The sequence below is a fragment of the Notolabrus celidotus genome, chromosome 12 (genome assembly GCF_009762535.1).
Source record: "Notolabrus celidotus isolate fNotCel1 chromosome 12, fNotCel1.pri, whole genome shotgun sequence".
NCBI lineage: Eukaryota > Metazoa > Chordata > Actinopteri > Labriformes > Labridae > Notolabrus > Notolabrus celidotus.
The window spans coordinates 30690439-30713122 of NC_048283.1; the positions used below are offsets into that span (position 1 = coordinate 30690439).

Below are 22684 nucleotides of genomic sequence, written 5' to 3' on the forward strand. Positions count from 1 at the left end.
CATTATGTCTGTTTTATAGGTTATAACAGTTTATAGTGTAGTATCAAAAAATACCATTACCACATACTTATATTCTGTTGCAGGGGATTTTTCTTTTTTACATTTAATCAAGCAAAGTAGTTCAAAGAGTTGAAACGATATCTGTTCACATTGAGTATTCATTATTAATGTCACCAGGAAACACTAATGTGGGGCTCAGTTGAAAGATCACAAAAGTATGATAGAATGAAGTAACGTCCTTATGGGAATGATTATGTAACCAAGCGCATGGTTACATCCACCAATATTAGCTTATGTAAGGCAAGCTAGATAAGAAATGGATCTATTAAAATGGCCTAATTTGTATGTGACTCAAAGTGGAACAGCTCCAATTATCAGGGGTATGTGTCCTATTATCCTATGATTAATTGGCATTCATTTCGTTGAGTACATGATAGTGCAGCAAGAAGCCAATTACTCTTCTGAGAAGCAGCAGAGAAATTAAATGAACTGAAATGAAAATGTATATTTCCTTGATAATATATATATTAGGATATGAGCTCAAGGTAACTAGTTGTTTTAGATGAGCTCAAAACGAAATGTAAACTGATCGCTGATGTAGATGATTCATAGCTGACAGAACACAGTCTCATTTTGATCCTTATCTGGTATTTTACTTTGGCCTCATGGGATCGGATCCAACTCCTTTTTATTTATTGTCATTTGTATTTTTGTCAGTGACTGTGATGCACTGCTCACTTATACAATTATTTTTGTTACAATAGATATGAGATGAGATTTGAAAATAGCTGTCAATGTGTTTGTGAATGTTGTTACGAGTCATGTAACAGAAGCAGAAGAGAGCTTGTGCCTTTAGGTAAACAAGGCAGCTATTAGATTACAGAAACTAGTTAGCGTAGCAACTAAATGGGGCGATACCATCATCCTGTGTAAGTGAGTGGATTTAGCAAAAAGTTGCTACATCATACTGTTCTATTTTTAGAGCTGACATTTATAATGCAACATTCTGACCTTTACCACAGAGTCCACCTCAGTTTAATGTGGCTGATAGAATGTATAGTAGAATGTATGCAAATGTAAAATGTAGAATAACAATTGTAGAAGATTTGCAGTTTGACGTCAGGTTTATCAGGCAGCAGTGATGTCAGGGAACTAACATTCAACATTGCTACAACAACACTTGTGTTAATAGAAGTATTATGTATATAAAATGTAAATACCACTTAAAGCTGCTGTTGGTAGTCACAGAGTAAACATCTGTTCAGAGGGAGGGACTTTGAATGTCAACACTATCCCTCCCAACCAGATTTCCTCTTAGCCCCCAACACAGATCGGCGTGTTCAGTCATGATAGTGCCGGACTCATAACCAATCGGAGGACGTTGTAGCGAGTGCCCCTTAACCAATCAGGAAAGAGGATTAGAGATTAGCTATGATTGGTCTGTCATAACGGGAACGAGGGGAATAATAACATTGCTTTATACAAAGGCGTTGGAAAATGCAGAAATTTCGCAATAGTCTCAAATTACAGCACTTACCGATGAGTACCGACGGGCATTATGACCTTTTCTCCAAACCAGAACAAAGCAACGTTTTTTACACTATTCCTACCAACAACAGCTTTAAGATGCTGTATTGCTCCCACTGCTGTCCTGAGACATCGACCCGGGATGCTCCTGCTTCAAGTACTCAAGCATAGCAGTAGTACTGCTGTAATAAGGCTTTTCTAATTTGCAGAGCTTGCAGAGCACTGTGTTGTTTGGCCTCTACTTAAAGTACCCCCACACTTTAGATGGTGCAAGGCAATGTTTTTCCCTTTAGCCTACCCTGACTAGGTGCAGCCATCTTAAGCCTGGTTTATACTTTTGAGCTGACTCAATGCCACACTGACCACGGCCGTCAGAAGTGGTAATCAGTATACAGGGTAAGAAACTGAGAAAAAGGAAGACTATACCTGGGAAATATTGTGATGCAGCAAGTCTGCACTGGGACTTCAACACACAAAAGACACGCTCAATAACAGAGGCTGACTCTCAAAATTACTTCCTACAAAATCATTTATCACCACATCCCTCCCTTGTGTATGTGAGTGTAAGCATTTGTTGGTAATCAACATTCTTTTGTGGTCGTCGGGGGACTCTTTCATATTTGTGCAGATCTCACAGCATGTACTTGCGCCTTTTGATAGTGCTTCATTATGAAATATCAAAATATGGTTCTAGCATCGTAGATAAAGATTAATCAGTGCACAACTAGACAAATTTCATTATGGATGAGAACCACTGAAGCCACTCAATGCTGTTACTCTTTTACAAGCTCAAGCAGTGCAAGCATTGCATCCTGCAGACAAGAATGTTCTTTATATTTTTACATGACTCCATATATTTTTATATATATACTTAGGTCCGGTTTTATTTACTATTTATATTAACAATATTGTTTCTTGTTTGCCCAACTGTCATGCACACCTGTATGCAATTATATAAATATAGTCACAAAAACAGGATTCAAAATTGAAAGAGACACAGAGTATAAATATCTAGGTATTTACATTGATGAAAACCTAGATTTTAATGTACATATTAATAATCTTGCAGACAGACTCAGACAAAAAATTGTCTATTTCTATAGAAACAGATCTATATTTCCAATGTTTTGTAAAAAGAAGGTTGAGGAGGCTGTTTTTATGTCAGTCTTGGATTATGGGGACGTAATCTACAGAAACGCACCATCCTCAACCCTCAAACGCCTTTACTCCATTTATCACTCAGCGTTACGGTTTATTACAGGTGACCCCTTTCATACACATCATTGCATTCTGTACAATAAGGTTGGCTGGCCCTCTCTCCATGAAAGACGCACTATCCATTGGAATCTTTTTATCTATAAAGCTGTTTTAGGAAAATGACCAACCTACCTTACTGAACTTCTTGGTTTGTTTTTTAAATGTCACTGTAAATGACCCGATATCATTGTAAATGAGGGTTGCCCCTCAATGATCTCTCGAATATAAATAAAGGTTGATTGATTGATTGATATAAAGCACCCTTTTTAGCTTGCAAATGTGTTCTTATTACAGTCCTATCTGCCTATATGTGATTGAAGATCACCTTAGTCCAAAGCTATGGCCAGTAAAATAGTGAACACCTGCAGTCACAAGATTATAAAAGAGGTTTCTTCTTCTTCAGATATTCAGAACCAGTTAATTATTACGGTGTTGACAGGTTTCCATGCAGGCTGGAGAATCGTCCCCACCAAATCTAGAAAAAGTTTCTTTATAGATCTGGGTTTGTACATGTAGGCATTGTTATGTTATAACAGCTGATCATTTGATAGCAGTTTTTCTAAGATATAATGTGACATTAAAATTTCCCTGAATGGGAATGAAAGTCAGTTTTCCACAAATGGTTGAATCCACTTTTCTAACAAAAAAGCAACACCAAGCCATGAGAGCATGCATTTTTACTATGTACCAGCAGCAGGGTAGTAATGATGACCCATAGTGTTAACGCATAGACTGTATAAATAATGGACGTGGTTTCCGTGATGTCACCCGACTGTTCCTGAGCGCTGTTTTGAAGCCAATCGTTGGCGGGAGCCATACTGGTAATGTTAAACTCAACCAGTCAAAGTGTGACATAAAGAGGCGGGGTTTGAGCCTCCTAGCCAACAGCTATGTGATCCTGCCTGTCAGTCAAGTCAGTCATGTCCTTATTTGGGCAAAAACTCATAATCTTAATATCTTCTGAACCGTCGCGTTATAAAAAAAATCACACAGTGACAGTGTGTGTGCTGATAGAGAAATCAGCTACGTAGACCCAAGCCGTTTTTTGAACCAGGCTGTAAACATGTTTATTTCTGCTGTAAAGATTGTCTTCTTTAAATGGGTGTGTATGTGTTTTCTGGTGTTTCTGCAGCCAGCCTCAAGCGGATTCTCGATTAATTGCAGTTTATAACACTTCCGCATGGACCTCATATTTTGAGACCCAAGGTTGCCACTTGTGTTAACCTTGGAGGCATGGTCTACATGTTTTGCCCTGACTGATCTGTGTATGCTGATCAGTAGAAAATTATCAAGGTTTGACCTTTGGATTTTGAGGAATAATTGGTGAAAGTCACATTTTTCTGATAAGAAAAATTTGAGAAAAACCTAGACAGATCAACAGATAGGATTATAAAACAAAACAAAACAAACAAAAAAACATATTCTAGTTAACAGACTCAAAACATGAATTACTTATTTCAACAAACTTCAAGCGTAGTGTTCTTTTTAAAAACATATTCTGGGTCTGTGAACCCTAAACATGGTTATGAGATTAGAGCTGGAATAAGACATTTGCCATTGAAAGTTATAATTACTGAAGAACTATTCTGATAAAAATCATTCCTTGTTTTTAAAGCACAGTATGGTACCTTCATTTTGTGGCACTGAAACCTTTGGACAATGCAGTTCTTCCCATATTTTTACAGATCAGTCAGTCAGTCAGTCAGTCAGTCAGTCAGTCAGTCAGTCAGTCAGTCAGTCAGTCAGTCAGTCAGTCAGTCAGTCAGTCAGTCAGTCAGTCAGTCAGTCAGTCAGTCAGTCAGTCAGTCTTTATTTATGTAGTGCCAATTCACAGCAAATGTTATCTGGAGATGCTTTACAGAAAGAGCAGGTCTTGTCCATACTCTTTGTTATATCCTTACATCTTGTCCTGTACATGTGCAAATGTCTTCCTGCTTAATTTTAAGCGTCAGACGTACCAGTCACTGTGAGTCATTTCCATGGAAAATGTTAAATAAAGCACTTCCCGTCTGTGTGCTTAATATCTCTTTGTCTGACACCGACTGGTGGGCAGCAGTTACACACTTTAAAAATAGCTTTACCAAAATAAGCAACCTTTTACTGATGGTCGTGTTTGCTCTTTTAGGTCACAAGCACCAGTCTGTTTCATTACCAGCCAAACTCCTCACAGGAGCTTTAGAAATAGAAATTTGGCGGCACATTTAATCACTGAAGAAAGACGATGTCTGAGTATAATAGACTCTTCTTATGATTTTCATTCTGGTCCTCTCCTACCAATTGATATTTAAGTAATACAATGTGACAATTGTTAATACAACTATGGGATAATGTGCAATTACTTAGGGTTTGGTCAACTAATTGCGGCACTTCTATGGCTCTATTTATAAACAGTAGCAACCAGGCTAGTGATGATATATACAGTCACTCCCCTATTGCTCATTTGCCTTTACTGTAAGCTGCATCCAATAATCCACGGGAGTACAGCCCTGCTTTGAAACCCTCACTGGATCCCAAACTGAGATTGGCAGCAAAGGACCAGCCGTGTGCCAAAGGATCACTGGATGAATGTGGATGAATTTTAAGAGAGAGAAAGGGAGATGAAAGAAAAAAAAGACAGTAACAGAATGAGTTGGCACAGTGATATTATAATGCAGTAAATGAAGGCACGACTTAAGAGTTAAGACTTTAGTTCTATTATGGATTCCACTGTGTCAGCATCGTCCCTCCGTCCTTCCCTGATGCTGCTGACAACCCGTCTTCATATCCTCCCCCTTTAACACATTACCATACACACAGACACACCATGTTGGTAATGCCAATGAATTACAAATTACAATGAAATGATTGGAACTGGGGTTGGATCCCATTGATGAAAGCAACCTCTTGTCTATCATTTTAATACAGGTATGGTGGCCAGGGCAGTGATCTGCACCAGTCAGTTATGGTGCAAGAGTGACCTCCTGTGTTTAAAGTGGGTATTACATCGTGAGGTAGAGCTTCTCAAATATTTGGTTAGTTTATAGATTTTCCTCTATTTTTATTTGGAATAACTGTAAATACTTATAAAGACTAAAGAAGCCTAGTTCAAGACCTCTTGATTGTTTACAACGTTTTGGCTTTTGTCTAAATATTCAAATACTGTATGAATATAGTGAATTTTGACAAGAATGTCATTCAAAAATGAGAAATATAAATGTATGCATTACTGTCATCTTAGAGGGAGCCTTATACAAAGGGTGGGGTCTTGTCAAGAGAGCAGGCCATGTTGAATTGTCAAGTTACTGCAGGGACACTGGCTCAAGAGTGCCCTCTGCTTTTTTAAGTTCTGCAGGTTCTACTACAAGCTTTAAAGGGGAAGGTGAGGAGTGTTCTTGTCAAGTGGTTGCAATTGCTACCTAGCTGCTAGTAAATCTTCCATTCTAATCCTCACTGTCGGGCAGAAACCTTGGCAACCCATCTCCAAAACCACTACTTTCCAGGAAGTCAAAAATAAATACATGTTTTTCACATAAACACTGCAAGAGATTCAACCAACCACATGCTCTTACTACTTTTTATCTGTTCATTTTTAGCAAGCCTACTGAGATGCATAAAAGGAGAGCCAAAGAATTGATTAACGCAAAAAATCTTAATTATGAAATATGGAGATACAAGGTTTCTGCCCAACAGTGATGATATAGTATTCAATGCATGGCACTCCATACATAAAACAATGTGTTAACCAGCAGGGGAGTCTATGACAAAAACTGTCATTCATGTGATTTCCTTAAGAAGACCATGTACATATTAACAACATATGTATATAAAAATGTGACTTGATTGTACAGCTGTGTTTTATTTCTGTAAGACCTAGCTCTGTGAAACCATTGAAAATGTAGGCATCTCACGTTTCACTACAGAAATAAAGCCTATAGTTACACACCTTGTAAAGTTTTGGGTGAAATGTTTCAACAAAGGGACATAGCTTTTTATGATTCTAACAAGTCATGATAAATTAATTTTTGAAGATGCGGTCAAATTGTCCAGCATGTGAGAATTTGAGCTCCTTCATGACATGCCAATACGACCTTTCTTGTAATATTCTTTGCTGTAACCAATTTCAAGAAGAAGTGTTTCTTCTGTTTGATTTTAGCTGAGCTTGGTGTAATAGTATGTGTTCAAATGTTCTTTCCTCATTGTAATAGTTGGCAGAAGCCTGTGTAATAGTTCGTGTTTTGTGAGTGAGCAGGCTCTCAGGTAACTGAGGCCCTGCATATGGAATGAGATGGTAATGAGGAGGAGGGGGGGAACCTTATCACTTCAGGTCCAAATTCCGACAGTGAATTGCGCAGTTGTAACAAAAGTAACAGAGCGTCCATTCAGCCTGCACTAATCCAGATGGGAAAGTCAAACAGCAGAAAGTCCACCGCACAAACTCATTTCATCACTTTATTAATTTAGATATTGCCTCCTCGCTCCTGTGGGGAGGAAAAAAAGAGCCCCCCTGAAATGACCAACATCGGTGAGGCGTTTTGCTCTACATGGTTCCCCCACTTCGTCTCCTCCTGTTATCTGTTTAATTCATCCCACCAATCTTGGCTGTCTTTACCCACTAAATTTCCCTTTGACACGCATGCCTTGCTTCGCATAATCCTCACTCCGGGGCAGAATTAAAAATGGAAAAAAGAGATGGGAAAAGGACAGGTAGCTTGAGAATCCTTGAAATAATGTTCAGTGGCAGACCTGAGAATGATGTGACCAGATTTGAACTGAGGGGATGACAGTGACTATGTTTTTAAATCAAAAGGTAAGACAAAAAGACAGGTTTAATATGTGGAGAGACTGAGAAGTCTCATAAGAGGTCGCAGAGTTGGGTCTAAATTGTGCTTGGGGAGCAGTCAGATAAGAATGTCAAAAGACTCAAAATGATTACATTTTGCTTGTTTCTTATACATCTTTTTCTTTATCTTTTTTGACCTGTGGGGACTGTCTGATTGCAAAGAACATGGCAGATATGTCATCTTTATGCAGCAATTTGGCATGGCATGACATGCTTTGCTGGAATAGTACTGGATATTTTATTTAATATATATTTTAATTCTTTGAGCATAAAAAGTACATGCTTATGATCCAGGTTAGATATGATCCCCATCATGGCAGTAAATCAGTACTTTACTAAAGTGTGGGGTAGTCGATTGAAAGAAAACCATCTATAACAATGTTGATTATTGATCCATTGTTTAAGATATATTAAGTATCAAGACTCTACAGTCACACTTAAATCTCTTAGAGGCTGCTTAATGCTAACACCACAATAATGGTGCAGGGCAGGACACTATCATCTCTCTCGCTCTCTTATTCTCCTCTATCCCTCATTCCCAACCTGCTAGAGACAGATGTCTGTCTAACATGAGTCTGGTTCTGTTTGAGGTTTCTGCCTATTAAAAGGAAGTTTTTCCTTGCTGCTGTAACTTGCTAAATACTGCGAGGTGCAATGCTCATGGTGGATTAAGATGAGAGTCCTGTCAGTAAGAGGGGACTGGATCGGATCCTGTCTTGATGTTGAGTCTATGTTAATAGTTTAACATAAAGTATGGTCTAGACCTGCTCTGTTTGTAAAGGTGTCTTGAGACGTTTGTTGTGATTTGGCGCTGTACAAATAAAGATTGATTGATTGACATTACCAAGAATTCCAAGCAAAATAGGCTGTACCATTCCATTTCATTGACAGTTTACATTCAACTGTTAAGCTCTCCATCTCTAGTTCAACAACGACCTTCAACCCACACACCATAATGCATGTAACGTGATGCTGTAGGCACACTGACTATATAAAAAGATTGATGACATAAGAGCTCCCACATAAACAAATCCAATAGAGTTGAAGCTTCCCTGTTATTGGTTGCAGTATTGGTCACTTGCAGTCACGTGTCTACTGTGACGTCATCTGCTTAAGTCATACTATTTGTCACAAATTCACAAGGTTTGACATTGAATTTTTCGGGGGAGAAAATGAATTGTTTTGTTATGAACATAACATTTTATTTTATTTTTCAAGTTAGCAAAAAAAAAGTTTTGCTGGCATTACATGATCAGAAATCAGAATCAACAAGAGAAATTGCAATTGGTGCATCTCTACTTTAAACCTACACAGAAATCTTTTTCTGCTGTAGACTATACCAACCTTAGGGATTTGGGCTTTTTGTTGATACATTAAATGTGTGCTGTGGTTGGCAGGAGGAGTGTGACATTGATGCTGTAGCTCCACCAGTCAGATTGCTTCAGTGCATATGTTTGATTTGAAACCAGCGCAAAAATCAGCGCCAATTGCAACAGAATTTTTATTGCACAATGGGAGGAGATGGAGGTTCGTCGTTGCTATTTATAGTCACATATTTATGTGTCGGCATCACAGAGTAAAAAACTTTGAACTTAGCTTGGCTCTAGAAATGCCATTCTGTATTTCAATTGGAAATTAACTTTCACTGTTAAGATATTAGGGAAGGTTTGCTCTATTGTAAAACACATCACTGTCAGCACTCATGTGTCATGTGTCTTAAAGTTAGAATTTATATAAGCTACTGGTTCGTTCTTCCCAAAAGAGAGGCATTTAGGATCTGAACTCATCCCCATCTGTTGAGGGACAAGAAGGGCCTGCTTCTTTGCAAACTTGCATCAAAGATACTGTACTTAAATATTATTGTGTCAAGTTAGCCTGAAGTCGTTTTACTGCTTTACTTTGGTAAAGCACCAATGGAGGGCTGCAAGATGTCTTCCAGATTTTTTTTTTATTAAGTAATCTAAATTTGCTTATTTTACCCATTATTGTAAAAATATAGACAAAAATAGTAGTTAAATTTTAAATAAAACTGCAATTAAGTAGATTTCATTAGTTTTCTGCCTTTCTTTGTTGCCAGATGACTCATAAAGTTAGTGTTAGTCCACAGATAATTAACAAAAGGCTCAGTAGCAGCAGGTTAATTCACAGCAGCACAGGAAACACACCTACCTGTGCTTGTAGGTAAACTCATTTTGAAGTATGAAGCAACATTCAACCACTTCAAGGGACAGTAGAGGTCACAAGTCTTTGGCACCTATATTTTAGGGGTCACGGGCTGAAATGTTTGGTAACCCCTGGTCTAGACCTGCTCTGTTTGTAAAAGAGTCTTGAGATGTTTGTTGTGATTTGGCGCTATTCAAATAAAGATTGATTGATTGATTAATAAGCTCCAACCACATCAAAGATTGTCTTAGGGTTAAAGCTCATATTGTCCATGGGTTGACACTTGGCTGAGTTGCCTTGGTTCTCATATCTTCTTTCTACCTGTTTTTCGTCTCTCTGTCTCATGCCACTCTAAGTGGTAAAAATAAACTACAGAGTTAATAAATTATGCTAGAATTAAATCCATGTCTTTACCAACTGCCATGGCAATCCATCCAAAAGATGAGCATTTCACTCAAAATTATTAGGATCAACTTACACTGGCAATGAAAAAGAAAAACTGTGTGATCAGCAAAGAGATTTATCTAATGGGAACAGTAAAAGTTTCTACCAAATATTTTGCCAACCCATGGAGGAGAGGTTGCAATGTTTCAGACTGGGCGAAGCTGGCGGCCCACAACCAAGACCATCTATAGCTAACTGACAATGCCATAAATGAAGCAACACCATCATTGTGGGTCTAAAACAAACACAGCTTTCTAGCAGTTGTAGCTCTCGAGTGCCAAGAGTTGCCTCTTTTCTGTTAAATATGATTGAAATGTTTTTCTTTCTTTCTCTCAAGTCTTTCATTGATTTTTGAGAAAAACAACCTCAGGACTGTGATGTGCCTTTTTACTCTTTAAAAGGGGGGATGATTTATCATTTTTGGGTAATATAGTTAACCAATGATTGATGATCAAAACAACAACAGTTACATCTTTCTTAAGCATACTGTAGTAGAGATGTAGCACAATGGTGAATAATGTAATGCGTTTTTTTTGTTACTTACCCGATGTGCAATTGAATACAAGATTCAACAAAGCAGAGAAAAGGTGATAGGGCATATTGTAGTAAAATCTAAATCGGATATAGGATGAATACAGTCTCAAGTGTTTCCCAGTTCTGCTGTTGGCTGCGTGTAGAAGCAGGCTGCATGATGCACTGGTGGTAGCAGCAGGCACATGGCACTATTGATTAGACTCCACAAGCTGAGACCAGCCAATTCAAAGCACCAGTGAGCCAAGACCGATTGGACCTCCTGTGTTACAAAATCCCATAGCTCTTCTTCTCTAATATGCCAAAAAGAAAGTGTATTTCTGTTTCCCCAAGCAAATGATTTTTAGAAACTTTAAGATTTTGGGTCAGAAAACAGAAATAAAGGCATTTATTATGCATTACCATTTCTAATTTCCTGTTGCTATGATCATAAAATCATCTTTTTGTAAAGACTTATTTTAGAGCCTAAGCATGTTTTTGAGCAGCATAAATTTACATTAAGGCAAGGCAGCTTTATTTGTATAGCACATTTCATACACGAGGGAAACTCAATGTGCTTTACATTAAAACATTAAATGCATAGGAAACATTCAGGCAAGCATTAAAGGGCACAATTAAAATGACAAATATAATAACACATAGAAAAGAAAAGCAAAATTAATAATATATTAACAAATAAAATTAAAATGTGCATTTGAAGTGAGTTAAAATAAGCTAAGATAGGAAGGCAGTGGTAAATAAGTCTTTGATTTAAAGAGGTGAGAGTTGGAGCAGACCTGCAGCTTTCAGGGAGTGTGTTCCAGATATGTGGTGCATAATGACTAAACGCTGCTTCACCATGTTTCGTTCTGACTCTAGGGACTGAAAGCAGACCAGTACCTGATGACCTCAGAGGTCCAGATGGTTCATACAGCAGCAGTAGATCAGCAATGTATTTTGGGCCTAAACCATTCAGTGCTTTATAAACCATCAGCAGGATTTTAAAGTCTATTCTCTGACAGACAGGAAGCCAGTGTAGAGATCTAAGAACTGGAGTGATGTGGTCTACTTTGTTGGTCCTTGTTAGGACTCGAGCAGCAGCATTCTGTATGAGCTGCAGGCGTCTGATGGACTTTTTAGGGAGTCCTGTAAAGACCCCGTTACAGTAGTCTAGTCTGCTAAAGATAAATGAAGGAAGGAGTTTTTCTGCATCCTGCTGAGACATAAGTCCTTTAATCCTTGATATATTCTTAAGGTGATAGTAGGCTGACTTTGTAATTGTCTTAATGTGGCTGCTGAAATGAAGGTCTGAGTCCATGACTACACCAAGGTTTCTGGCTTGGTTTGTACTTTTCATTGCAGACTGAAGGTGAGCAGTAACCTTTAACCTTTCTTCCTTGGCTCCAAAAATAAGCATTTCAGTTTTTCCTGTGTTTAACTGAAGACAATTCTGGCACGTCCAGTCATTGATTTGTTCGATGCATCTACTCAGATTTAAGTTGTTCTATTTTTTCCTCCCATTGTTTATTGTTTTAAATTGTTGTTTATCATTTGCTCTTTTGTATCAAACACAAGTTCTCTATAGAAAAAAAGTTTCACTTGATTCATTATTTCAGAAGATATTCCACACTATGTATATAAACTTCATGGGGGACTGTACAGATTCCAATTGTTTGGAAATTCAACTGACTTTCTGCCAAGAATGATAGAAAATCAATGAGGCTTTGATGATTTTTATGAATCTTAAAGTTTAAAAAAACATTTCTTTTTTGGAACTTTAGTGTACAGTCATGCAAACTAAATTGACTAAAACAAGATAACAGTTCAAGTCAGCTCCTGAATTCTGTATGCACTAGAGTTTTTTAGAAATGATCTTGTCTTGTCTCTTTGTAAGTTTTGTTGTAATAATTGTTATTATTGGGAGTAGAAGCTAAATTGGAGGGCTAGGTACTACTTGTAGTAGTATGGCAGTACCTGTTATGGATTGTAACCAGGACTGGACGCAAAAGCAGAACTCAGGCAAAGATGGAGTGTGACAATACAAGTCTTTTATTTGGAGTTAACGCTGTGCTAATGGCACCGTTAGTACAGAGCGCAGCAGTCCCTCTCTCCGGCGTACTCACACAGAGCGTAACTGGAGCTCAGGCATAGGCAGGCAGGTTCAGCAGCAGACAGGGAAGCGATCAGCACGAGAGCGGGAAGCATGCACGGCAATCTCTGAAGCAAGATGGAAACACACAAGGACGTCAGCTAAACACACACAAAGACAAGCAAAACATAAATGCTTGAGGAGCCACGGACTCAGAATACCACTGAAAACTGAAGTATGATCTGGTGATGAGTAGGAGGAAATCCAGAGGCTTTGTAGTAGAGGGTTGATTAGTGAATGGCTTCACCTGGTGCTGCCTGTTGATTGGAAACCCCGCCCACATTCACCCACAAGAAACAAACAAGGGGAAGAGACACAGGAGGAGGAGTAACAGACAGGGAAATGACAAAACACACACACAAAGAGGGAGAGGGGAGGGCTGCCATGATGAGGATCATGACAGTACCAGTACTATACAGTACTATGAAAATGTGTTTATTATCAAATACAGGAGACACCCTTTTGCTGTTTGGGAATTATTGCCTATAAAGATATTCATCCCAGACAAGAGACAGGAAACACAACCCAAGTCTGTTTCTTACTCTCTATGTATTCAGCACTTGGAGTTGAATTTGATGTATGAATGTATGAATGACCTTTTACTCGGCTTTATAAATACATTTTGCCACATTCTTTGGAACACCAAAATTCATTCTTGGTAGCATTGTTTGAAAAAGTTCAAATTATGTTTCCAAACCGAAGAGATGCAAGCTTGCTAATGCCATGGAGAAGTCTGTTTCTGCCTGTGAAAAATTATTTGACTCAGTTCAATTCAGATGTAAAAACAAAAGCAAAAAAACAACAACCACACACATTTTAAGTTTGCTGGCTGCTTAAGTTTTATTTCTGTGAAAAATTGTTGTGTGTTTTTACAGGTATGGTAAGCTGTTGCCATCCCTCCAAGCAAGGCAGTTTTCTGCAGCAACAGGGTGGAGCCGTATGCTGCTTATCCTTGGAGCAATTGAACCAACTATTACAGGCGAAAATTTCTCCGAGGAGTTCATGCAGCGCCAGGTCAGCCTAACACACACACACACACACACACACACACACACACACACACACACACACACACACGATAGTGCAGAGGATACAACTGGATTGCTACTCATGGAATGTGTGTGAGTAGTGCATTCAGCTGGAATTTCAGAGAATATTTTCAGTTGCATGTGCACATTTGTATAACTTTGGCTAATAGTACAATGATAGAAATAATGATAATACTCTCACTATTTCTGGACATAAAAATGCAATAGTATCCACTTTGGTTTCTGTGTTTCATGTGTGCATGAGTCATAAGAGAAATCTGCAAAAGAGCAACCAGGGAATTGCAGACTAATGATAGTATAAAAAAATTAAACAGCACCTACTCAAAAAAGTGCTTAAAAAAATAATCTGTTCTGGCCCTTTAAGAGCCAACCCAAACAGATTGGACATTTACCAACCACTACACTTGTTACTAAACATGTCCCTCCTGCTTCATTTGGTTACAATCCATTGGTGGGACCAGTACTACTAGTGACATGTTAACTAGCAAGGCCCAAATTTCCTCAAGAAATACTTTGTAAAGGTGTTTTGCACCATACTAGTAAACAACTATGGTTCAAAAAAATTCACAAGTTCACCAGCAATAGCCAATATGTCCACTAGGCATACTAGAGGAACGTGTTTAAACATAACAAGATAAAGACCAGTGAGGTTGTAATGTTTGCTAGTTGACTGGTGATGCACAGAATGCTTCCAAGTTAACAAAGTAAGGCCCAAAGTTCAACTAGTTACACAAGTGAAGAGAATGTTTACCTTAATAGATAACAAGTAAGAACCAAGGTGTCCACTAGTACAACTAGTGAGGGCACTTTTACTATGAGCAGAAATGACTTCTAGTAACATTACTAGTTTGGGTCTTTTTGGCTTTACTAGCTAACTTGTAGAAGACACCACTAGAATTCAAGGGTGTACAAGTAGCTTAACTAATGACATAATAACATATGATTAGTTAATTTGTATAACTGCAGCATGTAACTAGTTGGATACAGATGTGCACTATTAGTTCTCTATTGCAGCTAATACATCCGGACGAGTGTAGCTACTGCAAATTTTGCCTCTTGCTTGTTAACAAGTCGACAGTTTGAGTCTCACAAGTGAACTAGTAAGGTGAATATGCCCTCACTAGTGCACCTAGTGGAGCTTTTGGCTCTTCCTAGTTATCTAGTAAACACTTTTGAGTCTCACTAGTAAACACATTTAGAAAAAAAACTGTTTAAGTAGTGGACGCATTCACTTTTAATAATTACTATTAAAGTCATAAACACCTGTGACTAGTTCAAACATTTAACTAGTTTAATAGGAACATTTTGAACTACTAAAACCTCAGCAGTCTTAAACAAGTTAACTGTTTGCAATACTTTAAGATCAAAAACATCCTCTTATTGCAGTTTGTGTATGTTTTAGTTTTCACTAGTTTACGGGTTAACATTTTGATCCACACTACCCAACAAGGAAGGTTCCTAAATCCATCCCTAGTACAACTAGTGACCATCTATTACCTCTTTTTGACCACCACGAACCGGGTGGTAGTTTCGGGCTTGTGCTTGCGCTGGTTTGGAGCTGGTTGAACTCGCGAACAAACACGGCACCAGTTTGTTTTTCTACCCGCTCGAGCCCGTAGAAGAGGCACTTCATGGCGTCAGATTTACGTGACCACTTTTCCCAGCAGCGCTAGCGCAAACATTCCCTCACAACAACATTGATGGCGGACAATGGCAGCTTGTCTCCTTGGCCGACCACTGCTTTGCCTTGGAATCCATTAGTCTCTTTTATTTTTTCGCTGCAGGACAATGGAGGAAACACGATTGGTTTGTGTTTTTGATCACAGCAACCCCACCCCTCGCCCCTGACGTAAGCGGTTCGCGGTTCTAGGCCAGCTGGTTCACTCGCAGTCGAAACCCGAAAAATCAGTTCTCAATTGAGCACCGGCTCCGAACCAGTCCTGAAACCGCCTCGGTCAAAAAGGGGTATATGAGCTAACTAGTTTACTAGTGAACACTTTCAACCTCATAAATTAGCTACTATGGTCTAAAATACCCGAACTAGTGTTATTTGGTGGCAACTCATACACTACTAAAAAAAATCTGGCCTACAAGTGAACTAGTGATGTGAAATGCCTCCTACTTGTATCTCTATCAGAGACTTTTGTACATACTAGATAACATGTCCGTCGGCCAGTATCCAAAAATGGGATTCTTAAAAACTCAATCTATATTGGGATGCTCAAATCCATGTAGCACCCAGTGGCTCAACTGGGTAGTAAGGTAGTCAGAGTAACTTCTTAAGAATTACACAATTTGATTGATCAGCTTTCTGTCTAGTGAAACAGACAATACCTATAAATACAAAGATAAGGAACCCAAATGGCTTTTACGTAAACAGCTGGCTTAGAGATGATCTGGAACTGGTATATATGGAGCAGGCCGCATCTGTTCTTGTAGAACTGGGCAGTAGGGATGCAATAGTTAGAGATTTTAGTGGTACAATTACAGTCTGAGTAATAATCAGTTTCATGAACATTTTGCATGTTATTATGCATTCATTGATTTCACAACATTTTTTGAGGGTGGTTGTTTCCCATTAGGCTGTTATGAACTCTTACCTGTGTCTCTCTCAGCTTCAGTGAGTATTTGTGGAAATACAAATGTGTAACTTTGTTATCATCCTTTTATTATCAATATGTATTACTTTACAACACTTGAGCATTTCAGAGCTTTCTGATAACACGCCAAGATGCTGTAACCAAGACATGAGGGAGCAATATATATATTAAACTAAGACTCAACGTAAGATGTTACACTCCAACAATGCCAGAGAGAGAGAGAGAGAATGTGACAGACAGAGGGACAACCTGAAAGGACACCTGAAAAGAAAACAGGACATGATTTGATCATGTGGTCTGGTGTTGCTCTGTGAGGTCTATCACTGTATGAAATACACTGCAGTCTGGAGTATCTGTTAGCAGAGATACACAGGCAGTTGTCTCGTATTTACTGTACCTCCACAGACTTAAAGTGCATTCAGAGATAAGCATGTTACTTTTTTATTTTTTAAAACAACTGTTGGTAGGGACACCTTTGCCTGTCATGTATAAGCAGTACGCTCTCAGCTGAATGTTTTTACTTATTCATTATTCATTTTCTTCTCTGGCAGTTTTGTCCACGCCTTTTCTTTTGCATTGATTTTGATACAGTGCTGACATTACATCAGTGTAATGCTGTGATTGCAGTTTTAAATGGAGCGCTTTTTGATGCAAGAAAAACTCTGCACAGGTGTTACTTTGTTGTTGTTTCGTATAGGTTGTGCCAGACATATTATAATGGCCCCTTTTTGATAGTGACAACAGACACACTTGGTGTAGTGGAGCCTTTACAATTAATTAACAGTAATATTTAAAAGCATGGTTAATCAGTTAATTCTTGCATCTCTTCTGGACAGTTGCCACAGAGGTCCTTTAAGCTTTATAGTGTTCACTTTACATACAATGTAAAAGGCCTTGATGGCAATAATACAGGTACACATTGTTGTGTATCAATCAATCAATCGTTATCTCAAGATGCTTTTACAAACAGCAGGTCTAGATCACTCTATGTCAAATTATTAACAAGACACAACATCAAGACAGGATAAGACTCAGTCATATCTCATCTTAATCCACCATGAACATTGCACCTCACAGTATTTAGCTAGTTACAGCGGTGAGGAAAAACTTCCTTTAACAGGCAGAAACCTAACTCATGTTAGACAGCCATCTGCCTTGACCAAGTTGGGTCTGGAAAGAGGGATAGAGGAGAATAAGAGAGAGAGGGAGGGGTGATAGTGATGAGACTATTAGTAGTAGCTGTTGCCGCTGGAGTCCAGCACCTCCATATCAGCTGGAGTCTGGAACATCCACAGCAGGAGGACGTCTACGGCAGCTCAGAGGAACCTACGAGACAGGGGAGCTCAGGGACTCCAGAAAGGTCTATGGTTAGTAACTTTAACAGGACAGGGAGAGTTAAAGTAAGTGATGAGGGGGTGAGGTAGGATCCCAGTGTGTCAGTGCACCAGTTCCCCTGGCAGTCTAAGCCTATAGCAATGTTTACCTTACTAGTTAACAAGTAAAAGCCAAGGTGTCCACTAGTACAACCAGTGAGGGCACTTTTGACATTCAGCTCATTACGGCGGCAAGGAAAAACTTCATTTCAAAGGCAGAAACCTCGAGCAGAACCAGAGTCATGTTAGACAGCTATCTGCCTTGACTAAGTTTGGGTTGGAAAGAGGGATAGAGCAGAATAAGAGATAGAGAGATGATAGTGATGAGACGGATAGTAGTAGTAGTAGAAGCTGTTGCTGCTAGAGTCCAGCACGTCCGTATCAGCTGGAGTCTGGAACGTCCACAGAGGGAGGACGTCTACTGCAGCTCAGAGGAACCTACGAGACAAGGGAGCTCGGGGACTCCAGAAAGGTCTATGGTTAGTAACTTTAACAGGACAGGGAGAGTTAAAGTAAGTTATTTGGGGGTTAGATAGGATCCCAGTGTGTCAGTGCGCCAGTTCCCCCGGCAGTCTAAGCCTATAGCAGCATAACTAAGAGCCGGTCCAAGCCTGAGCCTCTAACTATACCTGTAACACTTTCACACACATTTTTTTTTTTTTTGACTTTTCTTGATATTCTAACTTTCATCCCAAAGCATATATAACTTTCCACTCTTCACCTTTTTTGTAAACATACATAAAGCTGCTGTTGGTAGTCGTGGTATAAACATCAGTTCGGAGAGAGATTTCAAATGTCAACACTACCCCTCCACTCTCTGCTCCCATAACCCCACCCAAAAAAGATCATTGTGCACGTTCTACGAGGAAGTGGTGGCTTCCCAGCCAATCGGGGCGACTTAGTGGGGCCGCCACTCAACCAATCAGGACAGAGGATAGGAGATCAGCTATGATTGGTCCGTGATAACAGGATAGAGGGGAATAATTGGGAAACATTGCTTGATACAAAGGCATTGGAAAACAGAGATATATCGCCATAATCTCAAATTACTTCACTTACAGATGAGTACTGATGGGTATTATGACCTTTTCTCCAAACCCAGCAGAAAACAAGTAACGTTTTTTACACCATTCCTACCAACAGCAGCTTGAATGGGCACCCTCATGAATTCACACTTAGAGCCTGTTGAATAGGACTGAAAGTGATAAAAATCCATGTTCAGTTAACCTGAAATCAGAAACCTTGAGAAGTTTTATCATTGTTCTGGAATAAGAGTTATTGAGGGATTGTATCTATGCACAGCCATTGATATCAGTGATACCTGTGAGGCATTTATAATGTACTCCAAACATCTCCCTTGTACAGCCACAGGATGGTGCTAGTGTTAGAATAATCTCTTCTCCTCTGCAGAGATACACTTGGATAGTGATTGCAAAAGTTTTGTCTTCATGATGCCTTTGAAGATTGTGGAATTTCCTCGAGTTAACACCAGGCATAATTTTAGAATAGATACCATCTTAACCCTTTCATTAAGCTGACGCCTGCACAGTGCAAAGGCAGCTATGAATCTAAATTAAACATATGTTTATACCATGTCAGAGTGTCATTGAGTCCTGAAGATATGTCCTATTTGTGGTCATAAAACCGTCATAGAATTAGATTCTTTGAGTAACAAAATCCAATATTTTTGGTTACATTAAATATCTTTTTAAAGTTAGAATCAACCAATAAGAGGGGAACAAACACTTATGTTATATTATTTTAAAACATAGATATATTCTTTCAAATGTAAATGTGCAAATGGGATTGCATTATATTGAATTTAAGTGATAAATTCCTCCTTGGAATGTTTACTTTTTTATGCTTGGTGAAAGGAAGTGACCTCTTAGTGAGTTAACTCTCAGAGACATTTCCGACAACCATTCAGTGTCATTTTTTCTCCAGTTGTCCTAATGATATAACGACTGCTGATTGGGTATAATTGTGAACAGTTCGTTAAGACTCCTTGTTCCCGGCTGCCAGCCTCCCACGATTTGATGGCAGTAGTGATAGGGACTTATTTCAGCTTTCCAGGCATTAAAATTGTTGCCAAGGAGATAAGAAATCATTGTGCTTGAATTCTCCAAGGACAGAGAAAGGTTTTGTAGGCAGGCTAGTGAAGGTTAAAACATGCACACACACTCATAAGCCAGCCAGACTCAATAGAGCATGCAGTCCATTTCTCAAGGGCATGTTCTGTAACCGCTTCCTAATTGAACTTGGAGCAGAATAGTTTTCTGTGATGTTAACAGCATCAAATCTATTTGGTCTCATCACATTTGGGTGATAAATGCAGCTGAAAGGAAACTTTGTCCAGTTGGAGAGAATCAGAAAACCTAAGATTTTGTAGCTGCTTCATTGGATGAGGTGGACACTGACTTCAATATATTCAAATTGGATTAAAACAGTACATTTTGCATGAACCTGAGCAGTCATAGTATTAAATTTTTTGGCATTGGAAGATGTGAGCAGGTCTGTCTCAGTGAGTCAAATATTCATGTTGTTCATTGTTGTTGTTTCTTCAATAAGGTTAAAGTGCAGGAGAAGATCTTGGTACCATTACATTACACAACACAATTTGTAATTCCAATCATAGATTACACAACAGAAGCCGTAATTTGGTACAAAGAGTTGCTCTTATGTATAGCATACTTCCCCTGAAAGTATGTTATACACAGAGCTTCTCAGCAATCATTAAGAGAGCTCCTATGGTAAGAGAATGTTATAAGCAATGAAGAGGACTTTTAAGAGGCCTAATAGTCTCAAACAGAACACTGAATTTCACAGAGTTTATATAACGCTATGGATAAGATCATGTAGTAATCATGTTTGCGTTAGACCCCATAAGAAATGCACTCGTATCTCCCTACAGATGCACCAACACAATATCACCCGGAATAAAAGTGATCACTACATTACAACACTTGGCAACTGGAAAAAGTGCAACAGTTCAGAAGGGAAGACTTTGGTCTGTCAATCAGCAGGATGATCACACAAATAATTACAGTGCTGTCACAGCCTCATATCGTGACACTAATGTTAGTTTCCACTGGATGTCCACACTCTGCAGGTTTACAAAATTGTATTCTTGAGTGTGGCAGGCTTCCATGGTGTTGTGGGTGTAAATGATGCACATCCGTATTATCTTGCTGTCAGAGAACGAGGTAGTGTTGATCAACAGAAACAGGTACCACAGAACCAATGCATACATTTTTTTCAGTGCAGATGACAAGATTTCGGACATCATTGCTAAATGGCCAGTTTTGTAGGGTTCCGGTTCGTCTTGTTTCCATTGCTGTTACTTACCAACACTGCTTCTCATAAGCCATATAAGCTGGCCAGCAAGCTCAGAAGTTGATTAAAAATGAGCCAGTTAGCCTTGTTAATATCAGTTACAATGCGCACAATAATTACCAGTATCATGGATAAACATAAGCAAATAAATATAACGATTAGCATGTGAAGAAGCTACTTCGAAAATAAGTAAGACAGCATTTTCCCCCATTTTTTGATTAGCCAATCACAGTTTTTGAAAGAAATTGTCATACCAAGCAAGAGTCATCCACACATCCTCACTTCGCTAATAGTTTCTGTCCCTTCCTTGCTCAGAGTTACTCTAACTGTGTTCCTAAACTACATTCTAAGCTAGGACTCCTTGTTGGATTATTTTGAGCTTAGTTCGGAGCTCCATGAGAGTATTCACGGGATGTTTTTTAATGTGGGCACGGGCATCTACGTGGTAAACAGAGATACCCTTTGGTTTTAGGGTGCTCATGGAAAGGTCTCCAACTGACAGTACTTGATGAAATGAGATGGAGACATGGGGATGGGTTAATTAGAACTAAGCACATAATGTAAAGTTGTAAATGTAAAGAGCTCTTTCTCATCTCTTCTATGTTAAAAAGCCACTTAAGAAACCTCTGCGTACTATATGTCCTCTGTTTAGATCTGTATACCTGCTGTCTGTTGACACTACAAATTTGTTCTAAAAGCAGATGGACTGTCAGCATGAGATTTGACTGAACACTTGCAATTGAAATGTATTTTGTATTTCAAAGTAATCTTAATCATGGTTATTGAAAAAAAACAACAACTGCATTATAAATCTACCACAGATATCCCAGTTTGTTTGATTTTGACATACAAGATGTGTGACATAAATATTCTACGTATACTACCAACTTATGACACCTTTTTTTTTACCTGAAACACAGTACCATTTTTAGCTTGCTCTTACACTGGAGGTAATGTCATATCTGTCCTGCAAGACAAAGGTACTTTAAAAAAGTTCTGTATTAATTAATTGGATATTTTTAATGTTTTATTTACTAATTTTCTGTCCCAAACAGAAGTATCTACTAAGTAACCCGGCCCACCAGAGCAGCGCTGTGGATGAACATTACTTTTTGAATGAAAGTGCAGCACAAGTAAGGTACGGCAAGCAGACATTTTTTTATTTATTTCTGGAGAGGTATCTAAATGTTTTTGTCTTTAAAAGCCAAAATAAATACTAAAATATGAAATCAAATTCAGGTTTTTGTTTTCTTTTGAAGGGATATCTCAAAGTTTAAGCCCCTGAGTAGCCGAACAGCCGTGAGTGTTATCACTGGGGAATCCTTTGACCAGCAAATACCAGAGCACCTAAACCAGGTGAGAATGTTTAGCTCTGTAATCCCACATTGCATTGTTGACTCATGTACAGTTACAGAACAATACTCAATAAGCAGTTGTGTAAATCTAATGGTAAATCATTT

General features: G+C 38.7%; 1 protein-coding gene and 1 long non-coding RNA gene across 2 annotated transcripts in view; one reads left to right on the plus strand and one right to left on the minus strand.

Annotated features, from left to right (window-relative positions):
* The window catches only part of si:dkey-122a22.2, a 36688-nt gene that overhangs the window by 13178 nt on the left and 826 nt on the right, over positions 1-22684 (plus strand). The window contains exons 8-10 of the mRNA XM_034698381.1: positions 13745-13883; positions 22280-22362; positions 22484-22580. Of these exons, the coding sequence (XP_034554272.1) occupies positions 13745-13883; positions 22280-22362; positions 22484-22580 (319 nt within the window). The remainder of the gene's footprint in view (positions 1-13744; positions 13884-22279; positions 22363-22483; positions 22581-22684) is intronic.
* LOC117823259 lies at positions 12749-13185 on the minus strand. The gene is made up of 2 exons (XR_004633351.1): positions 13031-13185; positions 12749-12937 (listed from the first exon to the last, which is right to left on the minus strand). It is a non-coding gene; the product is annotated as an uncharacterized LOC117823259 (long non-coding RNA).